Source organism: Epinephelus lanceolatus, chromosome 9 (assembly GCF_041903045.1).
Source record: "Epinephelus lanceolatus isolate andai-2023 chromosome 9, ASM4190304v1, whole genome shotgun sequence".
NCBI classification, from domain to species: Eukaryota; Metazoa; Chordata; class Actinopteri; order Perciformes; family Serranidae; genus Epinephelus; species Epinephelus lanceolatus.
In genome coordinates, this window is record NC_135742.1 from 16,081,593 (window position 1) to 16,099,836 (window position 18,244).

General features: G+C 41.8%; 1 protein-coding gene across 2 annotated transcripts in view; it reads right to left on the reverse strand.

The window, feature by feature from the left end:
* Positions 1-1,314: 1,314 nt before the first annotated feature.
* gpat2 (glycerol-3-phosphate acyltransferase 2, mitochondrial) overlaps positions 1,315-18,244 on the reverse strand; it is a 201,865-nt gene continuing 184,935 nt past the window's right edge. For both annotated transcript variants that reach the window (XM_033619169.1, XM_033619171.2), the window contains 7 exons: positions 15,739-15,923; positions 15,095-15,172; positions 14,192-14,320; positions 7,526-7,646; positions 6,194-6,262; positions 5,749-5,804; positions 1,315-1,961 (listed from right to left, as the gene is read on the reverse strand). In XM_033619169.1, the coding sequence (XP_033475060.1) occupies positions 1,845-1,961; positions 5,749-5,804; positions 6,194-6,262; positions 7,526-7,646; positions 14,192-14,320; positions 15,095-15,172; positions 15,739-15,923 (755 nt within the window). In that variant the 3' untranslated portion in view covers positions 1,315-1,844. The remainder of the gene's footprint in view (positions 1,962-5,748; positions 5,805-6,193; positions 6,263-7,525; positions 7,647-14,191; positions 14,321-15,094; positions 15,173-15,738; positions 15,924-18,244) is intronic.

An 18,244-nucleotide genomic window follows, 5' to 3' on the forward strand; every position in this document is an offset into this window, starting at 1 on the left:
AGATCTTAATGTGACCTTAGAGAGAAAACAAAATGCCATTAGCGAAGCTCACCAGAGACGGAGGTCAACCCGAAAGCACTCTGCTGTTGTTACTTTGCAATGTGTCATTTTAACTTTGAAGTAATAACTGCATACATTGTAGATTCCTCTGTCATAGTTATATTTATTGTTATGTCCTTTTGTTGTTTGTTATTCATTCATTAATTTTCCCTAACTGCTTATCCTGTTGGGGGTCGCTGGGGGCTGGAGCCTATCCCAGCTGACAATGGGCAAGAGGTGGGGTACACCCTGGACAGGTCACCAGGGCTGACATGTAGAGACAGACAACCATTCACGTGCACATTCACACCTACGGCCAATTTAGAGTCACCAATTAACCTGTAGTCTCTGGACTGTGAGTACCTGAAGAAAACTCATGCTGTCACAGGGAGAACACACGGGGAGATCGCTTCCCCTGGGGTTTGAACCCCGGAATTCCCAGGTTCGAACCAGGAACCCTCTTCCTGTGAGGCCACAATGCTAACCACTGCACCAATGTGCTGCCGTTTGTTATCTTAATGATTAGTTTGTGGCCTCTGTCAGCTGTCAGTGAGCTGTCATCTGCGGCTCAGTCTATGTGACGCGTCTTTTGATGTGCAGAGGATTGTGGGAAAGAACAGCCAGAAAAGCATGCCAGCTTGCATACTTCAAAATGTGACTGGATGCAGTTTGACACCCTGGTATTTTTGGCATACTGTGTATCACACACTATGTATTGGGACATATTAAATCTTTTTCTGGCATACTACATAGTATGGTCATAAGGGTACTGGAAGGTACTGTTAGTTTTGCAGTGCGCTGTGTGACAACAGTGAACAGCACACTCAAAATTCACGGATATCTTAATTCATATACTGACAATTTTAAGTAAACCTAATTTTGTGAACACAGAGCCTGCTTAGACTGGTGTGCAGTTTGGATTTAAGACCCAGCTACAGTGAGGCATGTGTGGACAGTATTGAGGCTTCAACACTGGGTGGCAGTAGAGCTTCATGGCCAGTGAAGGCCGATCATCTGCAGCTCTGGTTTGTGACGGAGTTTAAAGGACACAAACAGCCACGCTGACTCTTGACTGTACAAACAGACGGCTCTGAACTCCAAAATATTAATGCCTGCCAGAAGAAAAAGCTGTACGTCCTGTTCAAAGCCAGGCATCGATCTGTCTCTGCGTCTCGGTGTCAAAAGGTCTACATCGAACAGACAGATTCTCCTGAGGTCTGAGTCAGCAAACAAAGATCTACATTCAGGAGGAGAGCAAGAAACAATGATGAGCTGTTTGGAAGAAATTATATTTATAAGAATGAGCACATTATACTGCTGTAAACCATTTGGTAACCAGTCTGTGTACAAAGAGCCTTTTCATCTGGTGTGGGGTTAATAATGAAATAAGGACATTTGTTTATTGTCAGTACGAACACTGATTAACTGATGAACTTGTGAAGAACGAGAAAAAGCAGAACAAAGCTTTTTGTTACAAACAAAACATGTGTGTCCTTCATTACAACATAAACATGGTCGAACACGAGTCGCGCCGAGCAGTCCTGACAACTGATTACAGGGACTTCATAATCCTCGTCTCCTGTGGCTTTATGCTAATGCTATTACTAAAGATAAACTTAAAATCAATGTCTCATCACTGAAAAATCAAAATGCAATTAACCTAAAGGCACGAGCGTCCCAGCTCAGCATGCATCTTTTTTAACAGCGAACACAAGCTTCTCTGACACTAACAGAGGATGAGGTCAGACTCTGCGACACAACAAAGCCGTGTCGAGCCCTTGAGTCATGCTGCGAAGTTTAACACATTAATTGTAGAGGTACTGTGAGATGAAGCGGTGCAGCTTCTGCCTGTTTTCTGACAACTGGAACAAAGGGACGACACCCAGGAAGACGCCTCCTTCCCGACGCTCTTCTGAAAGGACCTGAAGCCAACATAAACACAGCACTGTCAGAACGCTCACAACCACAATGCTTTTTATGCAGTAACCTTTATTTGAACACTGTGAGCACGGAGCTTTTCTTATCTTTAGTGGTGTTCTTTTTGCACAAGGCCAAATAAAAAAAACACCAAAGTAATAACAGAGATAAAAACAAGACCTTTCAAAACAAGACCACTTCAAAAATGAAAAAGAAAAACAAAGATGTTATATAAATAATACTGAACCACCTTATTCACAAAGCAAGGTCTGGAATAATGAGGTGTGTGCTGTTCTTGCTTTTGTTTTATAGTCGCATAAACACATTTCCCTTTTGATTTGACCTGTAGATCTTTGAAATGAGGCAGTCTTGACATCAGGGAGTGAAATTATCTGTCCAATCCCAAAAAGATAAGCACGATAATGACCATTTCTGACTGATAACCTTGATAAGAAAGTTAATAATATCCTCATGAGATCTTTGCAGATATATAGGTCAATGATGTCTATTTTTAAAAGGCAGCGATTCCCAACCCGCAGACTGATCAGGGAGACTGATGGATGCAGACGCTGTCTACTTTACTGAGTTGAAAGGCTGAGTGGTAAATTGTGAAAGCAGGAAATTTATGCTGAAGCATTTATAATATATCTATGGATAAAAAAGTCTGCATCTCCTGAGTGAGCTGCTGTTTTCTCCATTTTTCAGACTGGAAGTGTTTCTCCTCTGTCCTTACATTTTTGAGTTGGTGTTAACGTAGCTACGTTGCCCTGCTCCCTTTTATTATTCCTGCTGTTGTTTGCAGAGTCGGTGCAGATGGCGATAACAGACGCTCACATGAACCGTTCGCCTTCTTGAATTGTAGGAAAAACAACTTCCCCATACTTAGAAATTGCAGCAGCTTGATAATCCATCACAATAAAGGTGAAGCCTTTATCTGGTCTCGTCATTGTGCCTGAGTGGAGTGTTTCCATATCAGGTCACCTCACAACCACCAGGAGGAAAGGTAAATATGTCACTGAGGAATCCTCACGAATAAATCACCTGACAAATATTTTACCTGCTTCAAAACCCTAATCTTAGTCAGCACTGAAGTGTTACTGGCAAAATGTACTTGAAGGAGTAGTTCCACATTTTGGGAAGTGTATTCGCTTTCTTGCTAAGAAATATCTCATGTCTGTACGGTGAATATGAAGCTACAGGCAGCAGGCCATTAGCTTAGCTTAGCATCAAGACTGGAGACAGGGAAGGCAGCTAGCCTGGCGCTGTCCAAACGTGAAAGAAAATACACACCTACCAGCACCTGAGACGCTCTCTTATAGGCGTGTTATATCTGTTATATTTTGCTTTTAAAATCATTATCAGTAAAACAGTCTGACTCAGAGGATCAGTGCCGGCCTTAGCACATTTGGTGACCTAGGCTGGTGGTTCCCAACTGGTGGGTCGTGGTCCAAAAGTGGGTTGTAGGTCCATTCTGAATGGACCTCAAGTGACTCGCAAACATGTCAAGTTTGTAACAAATCCACTTTATTTTTAAGCACGGTGAATTTCTGGCACAGAGCTTTTATTTTGAAGTGCTGTTCCCCGCTGTACAGTGAGTGACTAACAGACAGCTACTTGAGAGAAACCATGAACTAGCTCGACGACATGACCAAACGCAAAGTAAAAGCTGAATGTATGACACTATGTGGACCCTGAACTAATGACTACGGAGAAATCTGGTCCTCGTGGCTGGACCAGTTGGGAACTAGTACCCTAGATGAGTCTCGCCCTGGCAGCCCTCCTCCCCTCCCCACCGGCAGCTTAGAGGTAACAACAATTTGCTCTCCTCCTGCCGATTTCAACACGGCTTTGTTGTTGTTTTCATGTTCTTTCTCTCCACATACATTTTTCCCAGTAGTGTAGCGGTAGTTGAGTGGGCACCAGAGAGCTTTTGTCATTTTGACATGATAACAAAAACAATGTTTTGGGGTTCACTTGACATCGGATAACTCGCCTATCTCCCCCAGAGAGCAGGTAAAGTGTGGGGAAAACTGGGGAGGGGAGCCGGCAGGAACCCAGAAAAAATGCCTCTCTCTTATTTAGTAGGCTTTGCTATGTAGTTGTGTTGTTGTGGGCTTATGCATTATTTCAAAATAATAGTAGTAATGGTATTAGTAAAAAACAGTCATCCCCCATTTGTTGTGCCCCCTATGGATGACGTTAGCGTTCACCTATACTGCCTATGTCACGGGCCAGCACTGCACAGGATGGGGACTGTGTGTATATTCTGCCTATTTCAGACAGCATTCTCCTCTCCTTCTTCTATCTCCTGACACTATTTTGCAAGGTCACCGTCGCTGCATCCCGAGGTTAGCGCCGCCCAAGACAATTGTGATTGGCTTAAAGAAATACAAACAACCCAGAGCACTTTTTCCCATAGTGAGGAACTATGATGGGTTCAGCCAGAGCTTTTCAAGCGCTGGCACAGCGCTAAAACTGGAGATACGAGTGGCTAATGCTGCACTCACATGGAATCAGGCAGATGGCAGTCGGCAGAGAGACAACACATTCTGGACGGCACAGAAAAAGCAAAGTCCAGTGGAATGGCAGGAATAAAACACAAACATGTCTGACAATATGTTGCCATGGTGATGTTGTACTGTTTACAAAGAGTGGAATAAAATACATAATTTTTCGTCATAAGTTTTTATTCAAGTAATGTCCAGTAACTATTCAGATTACCCATGCTCTCTACTATTGTGAACGTGGAGTACAGCAAAAAGTTAAAATATTTTAACTTTTTAACAGCATCTTCACCCTAATTTTCTGTCTTGCTCTCGTCCACTAATGATCCGGTTTACCGTCTACCCTGTCACTGTGAACGCAACATAGGAGAGACCTTCAGTGAACTAACTACAGGCAAGTAAAAAGTTCAGTGGCTCACTTTTCAGTTATGCTATAAGTGCAGTGACGCAAACTCATAAAGACTTTTTATGCTTCAAGTCTCTTTTATTTTCTTCTGTTTTACACATGACTGTGTTGAGCTTTGAAGCGCTGCCAACACACTGGTGACCTACGCTCAATACTGTGCCTGAACTCATCCTGTCTGGAGACAGACAGAGGACTGAAGCTGCGGCTCTGTGGCTGTGAGGTTGTAGCATAAGATGAAAGAACTTAAGTCAAGTACATGTACATCAAAATTGAACTCTAGTACACCACTGATCCCAGCTTTTATTTCGAGGCGTCTCTGTGAATCTATACAGAATACTGAATTTGTGAATTCAGTTTTAAAAAAAATTACATCCATCATAGTTTGAAACATGACAGTGGTGAATGTAAAGGAGGTGTAGACACAATGACGACCAAAATGTGAACTGTGCATCACTTCAGCCCGGGGAAAAGACTAAGACGAAGTGTTATATAGTTTTACAGTTTCTAATTTAAAATCACTTGTGTCCTTGGAGCGGGGAATTCTTTTTAAAGATCAACATTTCTACCTCAGTCCTGATTGGATATGGCTGCTGGAGTCAGGATCAGTCTCCCTCTTGTTGAGGCAAAATTAGGTTGGATTCCTGTTCACGACGAGAATATTTTTGAAAAGCTCTGCCAGTAATTGATTGATTAATAGCGATTTGGGGATTTAGACTGGATTCAGACTGACCTGGGAACAGATTAATGTTAAAACTGAACTTTTTGGGAGTTGGACTGCGCCTAAACTTTCAGTCCTGAGCGGAGCTGTAATTCTCTGCAGACAGACAGATTTGGAAACACACACACACACACACACACACATACACCGAGGCTGTCACTCACCCCCAGGTCTATTAGTGATCTAACAGCAGTGTGTGCAGCCTCCTCTGAGCAGCTCTCTGTGAGATACGGCACAAAGGCACACATGAATCAAAAGAACAGACAGATATCCAATATAGAAAAACCAGGTCGGGATAACAGAACAAAACCACTGCCAGTGGGACTGATGGGATTTTTTTTACTGTGTATTATTGAAGGGTGTCATTTGTGTAGTTTCTGATTGTCTTATATATTTTTTAAGAAGAGGAGAGCATGTGATGTGAGAGGGGGAGTGTGTAGGAGTCTCTGCTGGCTGGTTTCAGCACATGCTGAATCAGTGGGAAAAGGCGAGGTGACAAGCTTTTAAAGTTACGTCACAAAGAAAAATCTGTGTGCATGTGTGCGTGTGTGTGTGTGTGTGTGTGTGTGTGTGTGTGTTTTTGGGAGGGGGGTGTCAGGTTGAGCTCACCATAGTGTTGTTTCTTTTTATTTGCCATGTCACACAGATGGGAGTGTACCTGAGCAACAAACTCTGCCTCTGCAGCAGAAACACATGAAAACAGAGCCAATTATTCCACTTGGAGTGAAGTGAGTAGTCTGCAAAGACATAAAGATGAAGTTCTCATGGTTCAGTGACACGCTATTGTACTGTATATTCATGGCTGGTCGGTCACTGCAAATGACTCAGGGTGAAATATAAATATCGGAGACATTAAGAACATCAGGAACATTCATTTTGACATAATGTAGAATTACTTTTTGAACTATTCTGGTTTTTTTTTTGCTTTGGAAAAGAACCTGTGGTGTAATACGTTTTTAGTAAAAAAATAAAAGCCTCACCAAGTTACCAAAAAAAAAAGCAAATTTTAATCTCCCCAACACCAATCAATGATGGCGAACACTGTCCCGTTAAAGAATACTTCACCTCCCATATACAAATGACTATGTGTATATCAATTGCTGACCCTGTGTTGCGTTAAATTTGTGAAGAAAATTGTAAACGAAGAATCCCAAAACAGTGAAAATTCTAAACGAATTGAAGTCACACTGAAGGTGACCACGTTTAACAACTGCAAAACTGTATCAAAACATCCGTTTACAAACTCTCACACAATCGTATTTCATAACTCCTAAGTTAAAATGTGTGCAGACAGGGGGGACGGTCAGAGGTCTATGTTGGAGGAACTGTGGAGAACAGCTAGCAGACCATTTTCATATATTTTGGAGCTGCCCAGCTATTCAGCCATACTGGCAAGAGATTATACGGGTAATACAAAATATTTTTGGTGACGAAATTTACTGCTCTTTTTCTACAATCTATTTGGTCAATATTGCACCCCATTTGCTGATGCGAGACAAATATCTTTTAAAAATATTATTAGCAGCCAGCAAGAAAGCTGTAACCCAAAAATGGTTGTAGGCGACACCTCCAACAGAGACAGACTGGATAGATATTGTGACTAATATTCAAAATATGGAAAAGATGACCTTTTCGCTAAGTCTACGGATGGATAAGTATTTGAAATACTGGGAAAAATGGATTATGTTTGTGACCACAAGAGATGATAACTGAGCCATTACTGTATGAACTGACTTGTATCTCCATCAGTGTAACGTATGTATGAATGTGTAGGTGACCAACTGTTTGTTCTATGGTTTGTTTATTTTTTTATGCTGTATATTGTGTTTGTTCTTTCTATAAAAATAAAGTACAAAAAAAAAAAAACACTGGGTGAATAACTAAAATACAACTGGTCATTTTGGGGGGAGAAGTATATCTTTAAATATACAGTGCACATACCTGGCAGAGGTGTGTTTAGAAGGTCTAATGCAGTGGTCGTCCAGCAGAGTGCCCTCAGATGACCAGCCAGCATGCTGCAGAGGAAGAAGAGCATCTCTGGGCACTGACTCGGCTGGCTTATCTAGAGAAGCAGACAAAGACAGAAGCAAGAGTGGTCACAAAGGGCAAAATGAGGATGGACAGGGAGAGCAGGAACGAAAGAGCATTTTCTCCGCTACACTGAGCACTTAATGAGAAGTCACTGTCAGTTGGTGTGTTGGCCCCAGAAAGTAACACAGCTGCAGTACACAGAGGCACAACATTACAAAGAAACACTCGGTAGAGCAGCACACAAACAAAAGTTTGTATTTGGTTTCATGCAGTAAAACATTCAAACTTTTAATGTTTGTGCAAACTTAAACCTTCATCTTTGTTTTCTTTTTGTGACGTGAAGACATTGGTGATCTACTGCAACTAAAAGCCATGGACAAAATCATTTTAACACCTAAAAAAATATGAAAAACAAGTAAATCCCAATGAGGACTCGACTTGCCCTGTGTGCTCAGAGGATTTTCCTGTTTAATTTCCTTATTTCTCTTCTTTTCTTCTCCCATTTTAATTTATTTTTAATCCTGTTTTTTGAAAGCTGTTGTTTGGAGCGGTCTTGTCACACCCCCCACCTCTATTTCTATAACAGTTTTTATGGTAGAATAAAGTTTATTATCTGTCCTGTAATCAGCGTTGGTTGATTAGGAGTGCAGAACTGTAATTTCCATGATTTTATAGATGCATAAATTAAACCTTGCACCTTGAACCAATCCTCATCTGAAAGTTGTCAAACTGAAATTAATGTACAATGCACGGCCAAAAGTATGTGGACACCTGAACGTGACTGATATGTGATCGTTGAACATCTTAGTGCAAACTCACAAGTGTTAATCTGTTTCTTTAACAGCCTCCACTCTTCTCGGGAGGCTTTCCACCAGATTTTTAAACCTAGCTGCATGGATTTGCTCCCACTCAGCCACTAGAGTGCTTGTAGGGTCAGGCACTAATGTTGCGTAATAAGGTCGGCTCAGATTCAGAGATCAGAGTCATCCCAAAGGTGTCGGATGGTTGAGGTCAGAGTTCTGTTGAGGCCAGACCACTTCTTTCACACTAAGCTCAGAAAAACATTTTCTTCGTGGTTTCATCGGGTAAAAACGGAGGCCATGACAGTGGAGGTGCATTAGGTCACTTTATAAATAGTTTAGCAGCATATATGGGGGCATTATAATCATGTAATATGGAAATATATATTTATATGGGGGCAGAGTTTATATTATGGAGTGCAGCTGATCCTGTAATACTGCCTTGCATTCCCTGCCTCTCAAAGTATGGATACTCATACCAGCACGGCATAAATTACCAGACCATTTTGTGTTTGACGTTGCTCAGCGGCCTCTGTTTTGTGCTTAAAAATACATATCCAGATTTCATACCTAAGTGATATTTCATTCAGAGTGACAGTGTGAATGGAGCTCGTCCAATTTTTCAACAAGCCGTCGCCATTTAGTCAATTAGGCTAATTCAGTCTGTGTTTAAACAATCATTACATGAATGTGCAGCACTCAGAAGCTTCAATACAGCGGCAGAACTTTAAAACCAACATGAGTTGTCTGATGAGTGAAAACAAATTAGGTCAGAGAAGTTCAAGTGTACAAAATGGCCTGGCAGCATAATATTTAGATAACCTAAAATAGGCAGATTTCTTTAAAAACAACTTTCACAAAGTGGTCAGAAAAAGAATATGGTAGCAAGTTAAGATAAAAACACTTACACTGGCTGATAATAGTGCATCAGATGGATCAGTATCAGTGTACAGGTCTGATAAATAAAAATAAATGACAGTAAGAGAGAAATAGGGAAAGGATTTAGGATTTAGTGGCATCTAGCGGTGAGGCTGCAGAGCTGAAACTTCTTCCAGTGACAAAGGAGAACTACGGAGGCAGACTTAAAAAACACAAAAGTGCAAATGGCTGTATCTAGAGCCAGCGTTCGATTTGTCCACTCTGGGCTACTGTAGAAATAACATGGCAGACTCTGTGGAAGAGGCCACACACCCTATGTAGATGTAAACGGCTCATTCTAAGGTAACAAAAACACAACAATTCTTATTTTCAGGTGATCATAAACAAATGAAACATAGTTATAAATATTGTATACAATATCTGCTGATAGATTCCCCTAAATCTGACACACCACACATTAAGGTAATAAAAAACACCTATTTTTGAGCTGCAGGTCATAAATTTAAATTCATACACATCCCTGACAGCTGAGGGAATATACTGCTCCTCATCCTGCATAGCTGAGAAGCTTTAAAATAAAAACTTAATACACACACGCACAATAACTAATAAAAAATGAAAGAGCCTTTAGAAAAACACAGTTCTACATGTACAATGAACAAAATGAAGCTTTTGGAGTTCAGGTGTTCAGGCATAAATCTCATAAGTTTGAGCCCACACAAGACCAGGCTTTTCCTTGAGAATTATTTATTATAGTAATTTAACTTGGATTACCGCCAGCGTGCATTGTGAGACCACCGAGAGTGATTTTACTCAGGCTAACTGATAATAGGCAGCAGAGGAGGCGGGAAGGGATTGGTTTTTTTTGGTATGGAGGTGTTTTCTGTTCTTGCTCAGCACCTGAGCTGAGGGCAGTGGAGCAGAGGCACGCGGAGAAGAGGAGCAAGTGGACTGGATGGAGAAAGTTAAAAGTTGAGAGCAGATGAGTAACGCTGTACACACAATGATGAGGCTCTTCCTCAGTGGACACAGCTGAAGTCAGAGAGAGGTTTTCACACCACTGTGGAGGTGGTAGTAGTGGTTTTACTAGGCTAGTAAGTCAACTTCCCTGTGGCACAGGTTGGCACAAGAACTTTTTGGATGTGTTCTGTCTCGCTTACTGTAGCTAGTAACAGTGTGCCTGACATTTTCTGACAAACACAGGAGAGTCAAATAATGGCTGTATCCCAAGTCAGCACAGAGTAGGTGAGACCCCCCAGGTGAAACATGGCTTCTTCTGTTTTTTTAAATAGCCCTCTGTAGGACGGTTACATTATGCACAGAGTATATTGTTTTTGGTATGATGGATGTGTGTGGACGGCATGGGGGTGAAGTCGTTAGCATTGTTAGCATTGTAGGTAGTAATGTCAGGCAGCTGTGGCTCAGGAGGTAGAGCAGGTGGTCCACTACTTGGAAGATCGGCCGTTCCATCCCTGGCTCCTCCGGGTAGTCCGCATTTTGAAGTATCTTTAGGGAAGATGCTGAACCCCAAATTGCTCCTGATGGCTGTTACATCGATGTGTGAGTGTGTTAAAAACTGAGTAGCAGGTGACCCCTTCTATGGTAGCCTCGGCCACCCGTGTGTGAATGCGACACGTCAAGAAATAAGAATTTAGAGCGCTTAAAAAATGCAGTCCATTTATTGTATTGTCGCCTCACAGCAAGAGGATTCGAACGAGGAACCCATTTGCTGTGAGGCGACAATGGTAATGGGTCAAACCCTGGTGTGGGGGAGCCTTTCTGTGCCGAGTCTGCATGTCCTCCCTGTGTTAGCGTGGGTTTTTTCTGGCTTCCAAAGACATGCAGGTGACTCTAAATTGCCCGTAGTTGTGAATGTGAGTGTGAATGGTTGTCTGTCTCTATGTGTCAGTCCTGTGATAGTCTGGCAACCTGTCCAGAGTGTCACCTGCCTCTCGCCCAATGTCAGCTGGGATGGGCTCCAGCCCCCCCCCCCCATTACCTCTAACAGAATAAGCAGTTAAAGAAAATCAATGAATGAGTCAATAAAAAAGGATGTTTACATCATGTGACCAAGCTTTCATTTTGTTCACATGGATGTTCACTTCACAACATCTTTGAAATCATATTTTTAAGGCTTGTAATATCTAGTGTGTCGACTGCTGCTCTTTTCATCTGTATGTCAAGTTCAGTCAGAACATTCATTTTGGGGTTTTAACCATTTGTTGCAGACGTTTTAGCTCATGAAACATAAAGACTGTGACATTCTTTTTATTGTATTTTAACTAGTGTTGTTTTTGGCTGCCTGTTTTAATTATTAGTTTTAGTCTAGTCTTTGTGTTAAACTGTCATTTTAGTTTTTATTAGTTTTAGTCACGTTCATACTCTTTTTTTGTCTAGTCAAGTTTCAGTCAACTAAAAGTCTGAGCATTTTAGTCTTATTTTAGTCAGAATAATCCATGACTATTTTCGTCTCATTTTAGTCGATGAAAACTGATGACATTTTAGTCTAGTTTTAGTCAATGAAAATTGTATTTTAGTCTCTTTTTAGTAATGCAACTCTATTATACCCAGTCAATATAGTATAAGTACCTAGTATAGTATAACCAAACCAAAATTTTCTTTTCTAAATTAGCTCCTATAGTTAGAGCTAAATATATATTTATTTATATATACAACAGTTAGTTCCGACCGAGTAATTTGATTGGACGAGAGGCATTCCGTGAGTGCTGATATAGAGTATAACATCACTGGGACTTGTAACAGTAAAATCACTCCGCTCACAGGTCTTATAAGTAAGGGATAATGTATAATGAGCCGGTGAATACTGGGAAAATAACTCCCGACAGGGGAATAGAACCCCGCTGCGCACCCTGCCCTGCTGGCAATGGCTGAATCTCCTTGTCAGGGCAGCGTCCCTGGCAATGCTGGGCTACATAGCAACGGTCATTACACAGTAATATCAGACCTCTGAATGCCACGCCTGACCAATCAGAATACAGCATTTAATAGAGCCGTGTAATAAATATAAATACAGCCTTTAATTAACCAACTGTCACACTCGCTACATTGACACAAACTGACACTATAGCGTTACACCAAGAAGATGGATATTTTCCCCAAAATTACATTTGAATTAAATTATGAGTGGTCGTCAGGAGAGGACGAGGAAAAGGAAAGCCAGGACTCTTCTGTGCAGACCTCCAGGTGTGTTTGTGTAACATCAGCCGAGCTCGACAAACTGGAGAGGAGCAAAAATCAAGCGATAACACTCAGAAATTATCAATGATCATCTGATGAGGTACTGATGATGATGAGGGAGAGTGGAAGCTGAATCTGGCCGTGCCAACATCCAGGTTTGCCAATGTTTCATCAGCCAAACTGGACGAAGTTACACAGCTGCAGATCAATGTAAATACAAAGTAGCTTCTGAGTTCCTGGTGTGTGTTCCGCGTTGCCTGGCAACAGACTGGGGGATCGCGGAGCTACATAACATACTTTTATTTCATTACCTTTTGTTAACATTTCCTTACTCAGCATTGCTGTTTAAATTGTTGTTGAACTGTTGTATAAAAGCAATATCACATGAGAGCGAGTGATGTTGTACTGTATATCGTCACACGGCTGTAATCCGTCTGCGCAGTGCGACGCACAGCCTAGGAAACAGAAATACTGCAAAATAATAATAATAATGCGACTAAACATTATAACGTTATTTCATCTCGTCTCGTTTTGGTGAACGAAAATGAAGAAACATTTTAGCAGAGGTTTTATTTTGTAAACCACATTTAGTCTCGTTTTTATTCGTCAACAACATTGCATTATATATTTAATTATAGTTATCGTCACATGACCACCATTTACGTTGCGTCTCGTCTCGTTTTCGTCACGTGATAAAGGTTTGTTGACGACGATATTTAGTCATACTTTTCATTGACGAAAGCAACACTAATTTTGACATGCTGAAAATTTGAAAAAAGGTGCTGTATGCAGAACCTGTGTATCTCTGTTCATGTCGCTGTGCTTTCATTGTTGTTCCCGCTTGATGCAGTTTAGATTTCACATGTAATGACTGTTAAAGTGTAGCTTTGGTATTTTTCAACCTGGACCCTATTTTCCCACGTTTTTGTTCCCAAGTGCCTGATGGAGACGACAATTTTTGAAACTGGTCCAGTGTTGAACGAGAGGGCTGTAGCCGTAAAACAGGCTGCAATGTGACCACAAAGCGCAAGATGATTTTATCACCGTAAAACACACTTCATTCAAAGTTGAGAGAAGCAAAATAAAACCCAAAAAAGCCATCTCGGTTTTTCTTTTCTCTGTTCTGGTTTGGTTGAAACAGACCCTTAATTCGCCCAGTTAGATGTGAAAATATAATGGCTCTATACACGCTGAAAGTACTGTTTATTTAAGTGGAGTCTGGTGAGTTTGGTGATGGCGATTTTGGTGATGATTAAAAAGAATCTTAGTCTTAAACAAAAAGGTCCATCTCTGGAGGGTCCCCCTTTAAGACACCTCACAGTCACTCTGCAGTGTGTCTGAGCAATGCTGTGAACTTCCATCATTAGCTGTTCGGTCCCTTCGGAGGCAGGTTGGCTTCCTTGTGTTGCTTTGAAACATCACATATGACAGTCATGACACTCAGGCATCTTTCAAACATGACACATGCAGCCAATTGGTATTCAAGTTTCGTGACTCAACTGTGTAGGTGCTTTTGTAATGGAGATTTAGTTACTTCAAAGTTCTTTTTCATGTGGTGTTTCTGGTGTTTTTGTACATGCCCCATAGTCATCTTTTGTAGGTCGGGCAGCAGGGAAACATTTTTCCCTTCATACGACCTCTGGTGCTTCTTTATAGACATGTGAAGAAGCCAGAGGGGCCCGGCAGTGCTCTTCTGTACCTTGTAAGAACGCAGGTCCTGCTCCTCCATGTCGCAGTCAGAGTCGCTGTGATAAGGGTCGTCAGAGGTGGTCCAGGTCAAAGTGCCCTCCCTCTTCCAGAAATCACAGATGGGAACGTCCCTGGGAATCTACAAAGGATGGAGAGTAAACAGACAGCGGCATGTCAGGATATAACTCTCTCTTTGTCTGGTAAGACCATCTGTAGGTGACATTTAAAACCATCTCAAAATATTACAAACAAGTTTTTACCCTTGGAGGAGGTAGAAAAGTAGGTGTTTGGATAAAAGGTAAATGCGAATAATTGCAAGGGAAACAGATTCAGCAAATAAATGATGACGTGCAGTCATGACAGTCATTGCATAGGTCGCTAAAAGCTCCTTTTTTGTCGTCTCTGTACGGCTTTTAACACACTTATGTATGTACACAGGACTGTTACCAGAACTCCTCCAAGAGCAAAACTTTTCCATTTTTCAGTGTGCTCACCGTTAGCATACATCTATTGTTTTCCTTTGTTTGAGGCTTGACTGGCACTCTTTTAATTACAGCATCTATTCGTGCCTTCGTCTGCAGGCTTCTGACTGGAGAAATTAGCGCCACTCACTACTTATCTCGATGAACTAACTCCCAATATTTGCGTAACAGTAGTGGATAGAAAAGCACATACATTTGCATTTTCTTTTGCAGATTTTCTGAGAGTTTGGTTAAAATGTGTGCTATATTTGGAAACCCAACTTGTGACTGACTTCAAATACTTAAATCCTCAACAAAAAGGTATTTGCAGATAAAATGCAGACGAGATCCTTTGGGTTTTTGAATAATGGAATGAGCCGGAGGCAATGCAGGGCATTAAATTATGTGGCTTTTTGGATAAAGCCTTTAAATAAACTGTAAATTTATCTTACTTCTTCCATGATCAGGATCCCACAGCGTACCAGACTGTCAACTGCATCCAGAGCGAAATTCTGGGATGACTGACAGGGCTGAGGAGAGGGGGAGAGAATAGGTAAGCCTTGTGGTGAAGAAAGGTTAGAGGCAGAAACAGCTTCAACCCGTCACATCTCTATGAAGTTCAGGGGGAGACAGCTGACAGAGAGCATGAGGTGTGTAGTAGAGACTTAGCAGAGATCAGAGGAGGAGAATGAAAGATGGCCGGCAGGAAGACGAGACCAGGAGCGATATTTTTCGGTGAGGGATGGGGCTAGAAACATGGCTGCGAGCAGAGCAGAAGAGACAAGAAAGAGCAGCTGCCGAAAATGAAAGCTGCGCAAACAGAGAAAGGAATAATATTTCTGGCTCAGATTCGGAGCCCTTTAAAGTCAGTCTGATGGCACACGCACATACACAACCACGCACTAACACACACACACACACACACACACACACAGATACACACACACAATTCAAAACCTCTCTCTGCCTGAGATAGAGGCAGCAGAGCAGGATGAATGGCTGTTCAGCTCCATTAAACATCCACTGAATGAAACACACTGGATGCGTGTGTGTGTGTGTGTGTGTGTGTGTGTGTCTGATATGAATTCATACTCACTGGCATGAAGCCCGGAGGCAGGAGATGGCAGAGCTGCAGGGCTCTCTCCGTCAGCTCGGACTGGCAGAGCACCACATCAAACTCCATGTCACCGCTGACCTGCTCTCCGTCCACGTCACCACTCCTCACCCTGCTGCTGACACCACTGCTGACCACCTCACACAGCATGGCCGACACAGCACACGCTAAGAACAAACACACACAGCCGTTTGATCATTTGCTTGTTCTTTACGCACACTGTGAGAAAACTGGTGTTTGATATTATCCAAGGTAAGCAGGGTTGTGTGTGTGTGTCTTAGCTAAATATCTCCAAATGTCCCTGTTTGACTGAAACGTGTTGGACACTGAACACTTGGGCTCATAAATCAGCTGATGAGATTTCACTGATAAGTAGAATTGAGGATTTCCGCCATTTACACAAGTGTTATCTCTTTATTTGTACTTTTTATCCCTGTTATCCTGCTTTCATGTGCTGGTGGGAAAGTCTTGACATCTGGATTGTACGTGTCTCTAAACACATCATGGAGGCCAGAGGAGATTTGAGTTTAAGCACCCTATGTGAATGATCTATGGCACATGGTATACATATAATCTGTATGCAAAGTAAGGCACAAGGGACAAAGGGGTATGTGTTGGGCGTAACATAAATTGAACCAATCAAGAGTCCCATTCCTGTTAAAAGCCACCTGCACCTGGCTGCTATTTACATCGTAAATTTGGTAAATTGGAGAGGCCAGTGATTTTCTGCTGAGGAAATGAATCTGCTCATGTGTGAAGAGAAAGCATGTAAGCAGACCATCTATGATAGCAGCAGGAATCCACCAAAGCTTCCTGAAGTGACACAGACATGGGAGGAAGTGGTGGTGAAAATCGTTTTCTGGAATTGCCAGAATGGCTGCACAATGCCAAAAGTGATATGTCAGGAGATAAACTCATTCATTCATTTATATTCCACACCGCTTATCCTGTTGGGGGTCGCAGGGGGGCTGGAGCCTATCCCAACTGACATTGGGCTACACCCTGGACAGGTCACCAGACTATCACAGGGCTGACACATAGAGAAAAACAACCATTCACACTCACATTCATACCTACAGGCATGATTACTTTTTGCAGTAACGAGTAACCTAACGCGTTAGTTTGCTGTTTGAGTAATCAAATACTTAAGTACATTTTCAAACAAGACATCAGTTACTTCCGTTACTTTTAGAACGCTGGTTCTTCAGCTCCGAAACAGCAACGGCTGTCGTTTGGTTCTAATAACGGAGATAACGTTAAACCTATCAGTCTGAAAGAAGCCACAGAGCTTGTGGCTCGCTACGTGGTCGGAGAAATGCTGCCGTTGTCTACGGTGGAGTCTAAATAGGTGGAGTAGGACTCGCTGACAGACACATTTCAGACTCAGGACTTGCATTACGCCTGGTACACGCTACACGCTGGTACTCACCAATTATCCCTGGTCGTATTTTCATGGTGTGTGTGATGTCATCGGGTTATTCTTGTCCTGTTTTTATGTTACTATTATTTGAGTCACAACTGTGTGTGTTCATGTGCCAGCTGACATGTTGTTGTAGTCACCTAAAAGCGTCAGCAGATGGCAGGAGCTGCATTTGAAGCGCTATATATAACCTATCAAGCTACTGTATCTTCCACAGGAAGTTCTGACAAATGTTTCAGAATAAAAGCCTATTTAGAAAATGGAGGGATTCTCTCAGCCGATGTTATAAGGGGCTTTTATTTTGAAACAAGCGTTGAGTTTGAAATGACGGTGCGATATGTTAATTTTACAAAGACAATGGAGCGGATAAAAAGTAAATATATAAACACACAGAGGGATTAATAAATAACGGACCGTCTATAATGTAGTCTGTTTCAAATGAAGCTGGGAGTCTCTGTAGTTGTGGTGAGTAAAAGCCCCGCCGCTATTTGTTAACGTTATTACTTTATGTCCGACCGTGAGGATGTACCATTGTTTGCTAGCTTGATGCTAATGACAGTAACGTTAACTCAGCGGGTTGACAAAGTGCCTCTGCTGTTTCACACCATCATTTCCCCCTTTTACTCTGTGTGGTAACATCCCTAGAGGAAATATTTAAATGCTGGGGTGTTGTTGTCATACAGTTGTCTACGGCAGCAGACTGTTCTGTGTTTCTACTGGTCAAAGTGACGGCTGTGATGGGAGAATTGGATCTCAGTGAAGGGCAAGTGGTCCATAACTTTAATTTTGGAGACAAAAAATGTAGGCTTAGCGCCCTGTGGTCCATTGCCTGATAGGAAATGTAGAATACTCAAAAGTACTTTAAAAGTGGCTTGAGTTACTTTACTCAGGGAGTAACGTTGGAAGTACTTTTAAAGTAAATGAGTTACTTACAGGGAGTAACGCAGTAAAGTAACTGGTTACATTTTTAGAAAGTAACGCAGTAACGTACTTTGATTACTTTTAAAGTAACCCTTACCCAACACTGCCTACAGGCAGTTTAGAGTCACCAATTAACCTGCATGTCTT